The sequence below is a fragment of the Arachis ipaensis genome, chromosome B03 (assembly GCF_000816755.2).
Source record: "Arachis ipaensis cultivar K30076 chromosome B03, Araip1.1, whole genome shotgun sequence".
Taxonomy (NCBI): Eukaryota; Viridiplantae; Streptophyta; class Magnoliopsida; order Fabales; family Fabaceae; genus Arachis; species Arachis ipaensis.
This window is the reverse complement of record NC_029787.2, coordinates 104949911-104960198: the sequence shown is the minus strand read 5'-3', so window position 1 is coordinate 104960198 and position 10288 is coordinate 104949911. Positions and strand designations below refer to the sequence as shown.

General features: G+C 38.7%; 3 protein-coding genes across 6 annotated transcripts in view; 1 reads left to right on the top strand and 2 right to left on the bottom strand.

The window, feature by feature from the left end:
- LOC107630805 (probable copper-transporting ATPase HMA5) overlaps window positions 1-4753 on the top strand; it is a 5734-nt gene extending 981 nt beyond the window's left edge. Inside the window, exons 2-6 of the mRNA XM_016334047.2 lie at window positions 1011-2405; window positions 2490-2744; window positions 2860-2982; window positions 3054-3530; window positions 3669-4753. Of these exons, the coding sequence (XP_016189533.1) occupies window positions 1011-2405; window positions 2490-2744; window positions 2860-2982; window positions 3054-3530; window positions 3669-4085 (2667 nt within the window). The 3' untranslated portion in view covers window positions 4086-4753. The remainder of the gene's footprint in view (window positions 1-1010; window positions 2406-2489; window positions 2745-2859; window positions 2983-3053; window positions 3531-3668) is intronic.
- On the bottom strand, window positions 4374-6960 carry LOC107630806 (glutathione S-transferase T1). Of its 4 annotated transcripts, none has more exons than XM_016334048.2 (7): window positions 6714-6960; window positions 6545-6618; window positions 6321-6381; window positions 5945-5998; window positions 5618-5697; window positions 5235-5443; window positions 4374-4983 (listed from the first exon to the last, which is right to left on the bottom strand). In XM_016334048.2, exons 1-7 carry the CDS (start codon window positions 6779-6781, stop codon window positions 4771-4773), a joined length of 759 nt encoding a protein of 252 aa, XP_016189534.1. In that variant the 5' UTR covers window positions 6782-6960; the 3' UTR covers window positions 4374-4770. The 4 variants fall into 4 exon arrangements, with proteins under 4 accessions (XP_016189534.1, XP_016189536.1, XP_016189537.1 ...); XM_016334050.2 differs by having other exon boundaries at window positions 6572-6618; window positions 6714-6950; XM_016334051.2 differs by lacking the exon at window positions 5945-5998.
- Window positions 8317-9989, bottom strand: LOC107633485. The gene is made up of 3 exons (XM_016337105.1): window positions 9905-9989; window positions 9084-9706; window positions 8317-8991 (listed from the first exon to the last, which is right to left on the bottom strand). Exons 1-3 carry the CDS (start codon window positions 9987-9989, stop codon window positions 8317-8319), a joined length of 1383 nt encoding a protein of 460 aa, XP_016192591.1.

The window sequence follows — 10288 nt, the reverse complement described above, 5'->3', positions numbered from 1 at the left end:
TACACAGTTTTTTTTTTTTGAAGTACTCTTATATATATGAATCCAAATGTAGATACCCACTTACATTTTTTTTGTCTAAACATGGAAAGAAACAAAGCAAATACTATCTTATATTCGAGCGAATGATTTGCTGGAGATCAGTACAAGACTCAAACCAAATAACATGATTAGAGTTAATCTTGACACCATATCTAGTCATCCAATAACCTTGTCACGGAAAGAAATCTTGGAAGTCACCCTAGAACTAAGGTTGCCCTTACTTGATCCCTCCTTCACACCTAATGCAAACCCTTTCACGCTCTCCCCCTTATCTCTTTCGATGGCATGACCATTTTTTTCACCGTGTTTCACTTTCAAATGCTCTCTCCCGCTCTCTCCTTCTCTCATTCTCCTTCTCTCATTCTCCCTGAGTACAGAGTACGTACTCTTTTTCTGCTAGGGTTTTCTCCGTTGCTAGTTGCTTCTTGATCTTATACCCACTTACATATTCAAAACATATATAGCATACATAAAGAGAAGAAGAGAGAGTAAATAATATTTTTGTGGACCTCCCTTTTTTTTTCCTATTTAAAATATGTACTTATGTATGCTATGTTGTATAATTTGAATATGTACGTGAGTATCACCAAATTCAAAATTTCTTAACTAACTTATAAATCACTTACTTGTCATCTCAGTTAATTATATTTTTATTATTTTTATAGATAGTTAATAAATAAAAGAGTGTAGTCATTAGTTAATATAATACAAAAAGTGAGTCAATCAAGCTTTTTTTTTTAATAATTAACATTAAAACTCTCGTAAAATTGGCAACTAGAGAATGGATCAAATTGTTTGAGCATGCATGAACTTCTTTGCTGTTTTCTTACTGAATTTGAGCCTTTTTCTGTTTTTTTTTTTTTAATTTTAATATTTGGCTCACGCATAGTTTCAGACTTTCCGTTATCACTGTAGTAGTGGCATCATTAGTAGATGTGTTAATTTGCTTCTTCATTGATTGATATTCTTAGGAGGAGACCATTCGGGAGGCCATTGAAGATGCTGGTTTTGAAGCCACCTTAGACAGAGACGAATCCAATGAGAGAAATGTTCAGGTATGCCGGATGCGCATCAAAGGAATGACTTGCACCTCTTGTTCCTCCACCGTTGAATCTGCTCTTCAAGCTATTCAAGGTGTGCTCAAGGCTCAGGTGGCTTTAGCGACCGAAGAAGCCGAAGTTCACTACGATCCGAACCTCATTAGCTACAATCAAATCTTGGTGGCCACAGAAGACACTGGTTTTGAGGCCACACTCATCAGCACCGGTGAAGACATGAGCAAGATATACCTTCAAGTTGAAGGTGTAAGAACTGAGCGTTCCATGAGACTCATTGAAAACTCTCTTCAGGCACTCCCTGGAGTACAAGGCATAGAAATACACCCTGAGTTCAACAAAGTATCTCTTTCTTATAAACCGGATTTAACAGGGCCAAGGAATTTCATCAATGTCATTGAGGAAACCGGCTCGAGGCGTTTCAAGGCTAAAATATTCCCTGAAGAAGGAGGAAGAAGGAACACTCACAGAAAAGAAGAAATCAAGCAATACTATAGATCATTTCTATGGAGTTTACTGTTTACTATTCCTGTTTTTTTAACTTCTATGGTGCTTATGTATATCCCTGGAACTAAGCATGGACTGGATTCAAAGGTTGTCAATATGCTTACTGTGGGGGAGATCATAAGATGGGTTCTTTCCACACCAGTGCAGTTCATTATAGGCCGGAGATTTTACTCTGGCGCATACAAAGCGTTGCGCCATGGCTCTGCTAACATGGATGTTTTGATTGCCTTGGGAACAAATGCAGCATACTTCTATTCAGTATATTCTGTTCTTAGAGCTGCTACCTCTCACAGTTTCAAAGGAACTGATTTCTTTGAGACCAGCGCTATGCTTATTTCATTTATTCTGTTGGGAAAGTATCTTGAAGTTCTGGCCAAGGGGAAGACATCCAATGCAATTGCCAAGCTGATGAACTTGACTCCTGACACAGCAATCTTGTTGTCACTTGACAGTGAAGGGAATGTTATTGGTGAACAAGAGATTGATAGCCGGTTGATTCAAAAGAATGATGTGATTAAGATTATTCCTGGAGCAAAAGTAGCTTCAGATGGATTTGTCATATGGGGTCAGAGCCATGTGAATGAGAGCATGATCACAGGCGAGGCGCGTCCTGTTTCAAAGAGAAAGGGTGATACTGTTATTGGAGGGACGGTGAATGAGAATGGGGTGCTGCATATTAAGGCCACCAGGGTTGGCTCAGAGAGTGCTCTTTCTCAGATTGTTCGACTAGTCGAATCGGCTCAAATGGCCAAGGCTCCGGTGCAGAAGTTTGCTGACCGCATTTCCAAATACTTTGTGCCTTTGGTAACCTATTCATGACATGAGTTCTTTAAACTGATTATTTTCTAGACAGATTTTTGGTTTATATAAAGGGGTATGTTTATGCAGGTCATTTTGATCTCGTTTTCAACTTGGCTTTCTTGGTTTCTAGCTGGAAGATTTCATGCTTACCCAGAGTCTTGGATACCATCTTCAATGGACAGCTTTGAGCTTGCTTTGCAGTTTGGGATTTCAGTCATGGTCATAGCCTGCCCATGTGCCTTAGGATTAGCAACACCAACTGCTGTTATGGTTGGCACTGGAGTTGGTGCATCTCAAGGTGTGCTGATCAAAGGAGGACAGGCATTAGAAAGCGCTCACAAGGTCAGGGTTTCATATTAGAATACTCACTAGAGCTTCTTTTTTTTCCTGTCACTACAATCATTTATATATAAATACAACATCCGGATTTATGAACTATGACTTTTTGTTTTCGTAGGTGAACTGCATTGTTTTTGACAAGACAGGTACCCTTACTATTGGAAAGCCTGTGGTGGTAAATACAAAACTTTTGACAAATATGGTACTACAAGAATTCTATGAACTTGTGGCTGCTGCTGAGGTAGGCATTTTATTATTATGGTTATTCATGAATAAATACTCATTACCTTATATGTTACTTGCCTATTTTAGGTGAATAGTGAGCATCCACTGGCTAAGGCCATAGTTGAGTATGCCAAGAAACTGAGAGATGAAGAGAATCCTGTTTGGCCAGAAGCAAGGGATTTTGTCTCCATTACTGGACATGGAGTGAAGGCCACTGTTCGGAACAAGGAAGTAATAGTGGGAAACAAGAACTTGATGGTTGAACACAATGTTGTAGTTCCTGCAGATGCTGAAGATATACTAGCAGAAGCTGAAGAGATGGCTCAAACTGGGATTTTAGTATCTATAAGTGGGGAAGTAGTTGGAGTTTTAGCAATATCTGATCCACTGAAACCCAGCGCACAAGAAGTCATTTCCATTCTCAAGTCCATGAACATAAGGAGCATCATGGTGACTGGGGACAACTGGGGTACTGCAAATTCTATAGCAAAGGAAGTTGGAATTGAAACTGTTAATGCTGAGGCCAAACCAGAGCAAAAGGCAGAGAAAGTCAAGGACTTGCAGGTACATTGTTTTGGTAGAAAAAAGTTCAGCATTCATTTGCATTCACTTATTAAAGTGCTATTTCAAAAAGATATAGATATTATAGTTGTTTCGAAACATATTAAGTGGACTTTTATTTACTTTTCTTTTTTCAAAAAGGCTTCTGGATGCATAGTGGCTATGGTGGGGGATGGTATAAATGACTCACCAGCACTTGTAGCAGCAGATGTAGGAGTGGCAATTGGTGCTGGAACTGATATTGCCATTGAGGCTGCTGATATTGTCTTGATGAAGAGCAACTTGGAGGATGTGATAACTGCCATTGACCTTTCTAGGAAAACATTTTGGCGTATCAGACTCAATTACATTTGGGCCTTGGGATATAATCTTCTTGGAATCCCAATTGCTGCTGGAGCTCTTTTCCCTTCTACAGGATTTCGGTTGCCACCATGGATTGCCGGGGCTGCTATGGCCGCCTCTTCAGTCAGCGTTGTTTGTTGTTCTCTACTATTGAAATATTACAGGAGACCCAAGAAGCTGGACAACCTTGAGATAAGGGGCATAAGCATTGAATGATGATAAAATATGAATCAATAGAATTTAGGGGATTTGCTTTAGCTATTGTGTGTTTACTTGAAGGAGTGGTTTGTTAAGTTGTTCTGAATTTCTGATCAATAAATTTGGATAGGAGTCACTTGTTAGACGACCATGAATCTGTAAATATGCTTGGATGATTCTGTTCTGCATGTAAAAAACTGTTTGTTGTGACGTTAGAATAATGTACAAAACGAAAAGCCTTTACCAGTCCTGCTATTTTTTCTTATACTGTCTATCTGCTGTAAGATTTTCAGCAGACTCTTCAGTTAATTTTCTTTGCCAAACAGGTGCTGATCAACATATGTTTGTATTCGTAGTATACAGTTCTCCACAAATCTGTTTCAGTAGGTACCACTCTATCCTGGCTTTGCATCCAAATTACACAAATCAAATCGAGGTGTTCATCAACCTTACAAGCACAAGTTACAAAATGTAACACTCAGCTATATGCTTGGATTGAAGATAAAAACAAAAGATGTGTTACCCATGTACAATCGCATCTCTTCTATTATTTCTGAGTCTTACACTTGCAAAATATGCTGCGGATACTCCATATATAGTGGTGTAGCATTCATATGAGACCTTTATTATAAGGCGTACAGGTATTCTGAAAGGAAAATCCAATTTATGTCACACTTCAGCAACAAAGATAAAGTCATCAGTTTCACATCTTTGAAGGTCCCCCCATCTTGTTGCTAGGATCAGTCCCCGTTTCAGCTGTCCTTGCACGCTGCTGTTCGAATTTCTTTTTAACTCTGTAAAGGATATTATGTACTTCTTCAAAATGAGGATTCGTTGCAGTTCTTGTATTCTCAATCCACTGAAGAACTTTCTTGTAAGGAGATAATATTCGACTGCGATCCCTCTCATCCAAAACCTGTGATAATTCAGAGTTCAATTAGAGAATTAGATATCTTATAGATTCATGCTAAAAGATATCACACATATTACCAACCACCATTGTGGTTCAACCAAAGATTTCAAGACGACAAGTCAATTGATAGCATCGTTTACAATAAGAAATTTTAAGCTCACAAATTGGGAATATAGCTACCATACTTACAAGAGCTATTTATCAGGTAATGAAGCATTCATGACAATAATAATGATCAAGTCATATCTAGTTACCTCAAGTTGCATAAGTTCACAAACCATGCTGAGATCAGCCACCGATGGTTGGGTGTTATCACACAGAAAGCCTCCATCATCTCCATTGAGCCAGAAATCCTCCAGTGCTTTCAGAGAAGATAATAAAACCTTTTCTGCTTCAGTAGCTGCTTTTGGATTCAGTTGACGGCCAAGGGCAGGTGCTAGTGTAGTATGTATTACATAATTCACTGCAAAGTCATACAACAAATGATGAATAATAACCACATTCCTGGATTTTCTTCTAGTAATTTGTTTAACAATCGCTAACTAGCATACAAGTCTAGAGAAAACAAAATCAACTGCACATGGCTAGTCACATTACTTAAAGGAGTTCAAACATGTTTAGATTTGAATGTATCTACCTGCTCCATTTCGTAAATTAGAATGATGCCAATCCATTACTGAGTTAATTTTGGCTCTTCTAGACAGCTCAGTTGGATACCTGATGAATCAAAATGGAAGATGTTATAATTTATCAAGTTATTTATTCTAATCTCTGTCACCCTATTCTGTCCTTTCAATGAACATACAGAAATGAGGGAAATGAACCCAAAATCGTGTTTTACTAATGGACAATGTAACAGTTCAATTCTGAAATCTAAGAGTTCCCAAGTAACGAGTACTCTATAAAGATTAAAACAATAGCAGTTCATCAGGTCACAAGAAGCAGATGAGATGGTTCTACTAACCAGTGGTCAGCAATTCCAGTAAAAGCAGAAGCAAGATATACTAGGATTGCATGGCTGCCAAAAGAAAACAAGATTAATTCCACCACTTACATAAGCATTGTAAAGAAACACAAATTCACGTATTTATAAAGTGAATTACACAAATTAGACTAACAAAACCATAAAGTGAACAGAATGGAGAATACTTAAATAAAATACATGTCATGTTTCAGATTTAAATTAGGATATCCCAACATATTTCCTTCATTTTGATAGTCATGATGTACATAAATAACCTTGACAACCCAGTGATAACCAACAGGTGCAATGGAGCACCGCCATAAGCATTAAAATAAGAAAGGAGGGTTAAAAAGCACGGTTTCTTATCAAGAATTACCTCTCGGAGAGCTTCAAGTTTCCATGAACAATAGCCGGAACTTTCTGCAGAGGGTTTACTTCTGCAAAGATATCAAACAACGCATTAAGTAGCAGAGCGGACAGCACCAACTATTGCAACCAAATCGTACAAGAAATATAAGACGTGTTAGATAGAAATTTGTTGAATCAGCAGAGCAGAGATAATAGACACCAACAAATAGAGATAGATAGATAGATAAGTACCCGTAAAGTCAGGAGTGAGGTGGTGACCTTTGGAAATATCTACCTTAATCTCCTCGAAGTCAATTCCATTAACCCTTTACAAAGAAGGGAGTTGTGCACAATCAGAGACTGTTTGATTGTATTATTAAAGGATGTCATGAGTGACAGAGTGAGAGTGAGTAGTGTGTACCTGCAGAAGATGAGGATTGCACGAGAAGGCTGGGACATGCGATCTGCATACACCTTCAGCTTCCCCATCTTCCTTTCCCTTTTGGCTTTTTGAGTTTTGATCCTCTCTGCCTTGCTAATTTGGAACTGCTTCTATGTCTAAGTTGAGAACTTGAGATGCGTAATGTTGACTTTCTTAAGCGGTAGCAGACACACACGCAAAGTCAAAAAGTCAAAAACACAACAGCTACTATGACTCTATGAATTTGAGTTTTTTGGAGCAATCTCTCCAAGTGGAACCATAGCGTAAGAAGGGCGCTTCACGTTGCCGGCAGCATCGATGAAGAGGTAAATTTTTTTATTTTTTTTGTTAGGATATTTACGTATATTTATGTATTATTTAGGATATATTAATTAGAAAACAAAACCTTAGTTTAGTTTAGAGTTTGAAAATTAAAATTTAAAAATAAATGTAGAGAATTTGAAGTTAGGTATTTAAAAATTAAGATCAAAATTTGAAATGTAAGATTTATGGGTTGATGTTAGTTTTTGAAATTATTATTTAAATTTTGAAATTTTAAATTTAAATTTTTGAAGGTATAGAGTTTACAATTGAAATTTAAAGTTTAAATTTTAAGTAAATAATGTAAGGTTTGTTGACTCGAAGCTAAAATTTAAGTTGCAGATGTGAAACTTTAAATTTTAGAACCTATGACTTATGGATGCTAAAGTTGGACAATCGTTAGTTATTATAATGTTCATATGTTCGTTGTGTCGTTCATATAAATGATGATACCTGTCTCTCTTTTTGAACAAAATTATAGTAATAGTGATTATAGGAGAACTATATTTAACATTTTAGTTAACTGATTCGATACATTATGTGGCCACCGTAGTTTTTGTTTTGATATATAAATTACGGTTTGGATCTGTAAGTATTAGAAATTAATCAAGTTTTTCTTATTTTTGTCACAATATGCAGCCAAGCCGGTGTGTTTATAGCGTTCGCAGGCAACAGAATATGCCATTGCATGATAGGATCATACCTTATTTGGAGAGGGCTGGTTTGTACCACTTGGCTAGGCTGAACACGCGTTGGTTCTGGCTGGATGAGCCTCTGTCGGTGCATTATTGAGATGTCGCGGTTACCAGAATCACAAACAACTCGAATCACAAACAACTCCGCAAGTCGACCGTATGTGGACGTCACTAGGGTGGTTACCGGAAGATTTCTTGTACCCTTCAAAATAGAGTTAACACACTCAGATATATTAGTCATCATGTGACCGAACCGTCTGCTGCCGTCCTAGTGCTGAGTTGACTTATCATACTCTATTCTTTTCGCCCAGTCACACATAGCTGGATTCTCAGTACACATGATATCAAACCAATAGTCAAACTCTGCCTCAGTCTTCGCATAAGCAGCGTTCACAAGTAAACGCTTTGCTCATTGCCCTTGAAATTGAGTGAGAAGTTACCTGCAACATGCCGAATACAAAATGCTCGATATGCATGAGGAGGTAGCTAGCCACTGTCAGGTGCCTCAAGTGCAGCCTTGATGCCGTTGTGCCTGTCCAAGATGACCAGTATCCCCTCCTGCGGAGTCACATGTTGGCGCAGGTTGGTCAGGAAGAAAAACCATGACTCCGCATTTTCCCTTCCACGAGGGCAAAAGCAATTGGCAAGATGTTGGAGTTTCCATCTTGCACGATAGCCAGAAGCAAAGTGCCGCCATACTTGCCATAAAGATGAGTGTCGTCTATACTTATCAGAGTCTTGCAATGTCGGAAAGTTTCAACACAAGGAGGAAATGTCCAAAAAAGACGATGAAAGTACACGGTAGAATCGTCAACTTGATCACCGACTCGAACCGGAGAAGTCTTCAATAACGCAACTGTTCCCTCCATGGTAGACTGCACACCAAGGATCGAACGGGGCAGCTCGGCATAGTACTCTTCCCAATCTCCGTAGATCTGTGCTACTACCTTCTGTTTAACCATCCAGGCCTTCCTGTAACTAAGCCTGAACCGATACGTTGCTTCAGTAGCTTCTTGCAACACATTTATCGAAACCTCCGCATCGGCTCGAACTAGAGGAAAGATCTTCGCATAAATGACATGATAATCAAGTTGTCGGTAGTCACTTGATATCGATGTAGCCAAGCAATTGTGTGGTCCGTTGTACCGTCGAACCTTCCAGGTACTCTTTTGCTGCCAAAGTGTGATGCGAATCATCCACGTGCAACCTTTATCAAACTCCTTGCACCTCCCATGATACTTAGATGATCCGATTTTATCACCCTATACTCAACACCACAGTGAATACTGTAATCCTTTACACTCAGAACAACTTCCTCCTTACTTTGGAAAGATTGGCCAATTTAAAATTTAACTGCAGCATTTCCCTCGTGCAATCCTTGACCCCCAAAGGTAGGACCTATGTCCGGCGGTTGGCTGATGGCTTCTAAGTTCAGGGTAGAGAAGTGTGGAGCATGTTGATATGTGCCGAAACTTGACGGTACCTGACGTGTTGTTGGGTTTGTAGGAATATCATCATCACTGTCCCCACCAATGTCAGCAGGCTCTTCATCCGAATCATCCTCTCGCATCGCATTTTCAACCCGATCCGGTTCACCCTCACATCCAACGTCTGCAATCGGATAGGCTGATATAACTACCCCAACTGCACCACATGGACGATTAGCCAACAAACAATCAGGTGCAACGACAGGCATTGATGTAGAAGCACCCCCCATCGTAGTCAATTGAGGATTTGGCACCGATGCCTCAGAACTATCGGTGCCGTGTTCCAACTTCGCAAACAACTCATGTATCCTCACTTCCGGAAAACTCTCCTGACAATGAAATAATACCTGCATATCTTCATCGGACCCTATCACGAATGTTTCATATTTCACGCCAGTTGACACAACCACAATAGGAATCTTGTAGAACAGCTTCTTCACCCACTTTGTCCCGCACACGCTCAATTTTTGCAATATATTTATTTTTAGATCTAACAGTGTATTAGATGACCTGATAAAAACACTCAGTGGTTCTCTATCGGTAAACTTTACACCGTGACTTTTACTCTTTTTTATTTTTTCAGAGCAATGACTAAGACTAAAAAACTCTCCTCACTCTCCATTCTAAGGTTTTGAATGAAAATGACACTCTACACAACTTGCTGGGTATATATAGGCATTTTTCAAACTGTCGCATTCTGAAGAAACCGCTACAGGGTCCTGCTGTTTCCTCATGCATGCCATTTCTTCATAAACCGCTACAGGGTGTAGCATTTTATGTAATTGCAGCATCTCAACGTAAACCGCGATAAGGTGTAGCGGTTTACGTGCAAACACTAATCCGCGTCAGAGTGTCGCGGTTTACATATAGTTAAGAAAGTTGCAATTGCGTCTGGTGTTTTATAAAGTTATTATTTGGTAAGTCCAAATATTTTAATTACGTAAATTGTCCTATATATATGTTGCCACTTGATGTATTTAATTTTCCACATATTATTCATATTTTCCAATGAAAATGTTATAGTCAATATTTTCAGTAAAAAAAATAAAAATAAAAATAAAAAGTTGGTTAA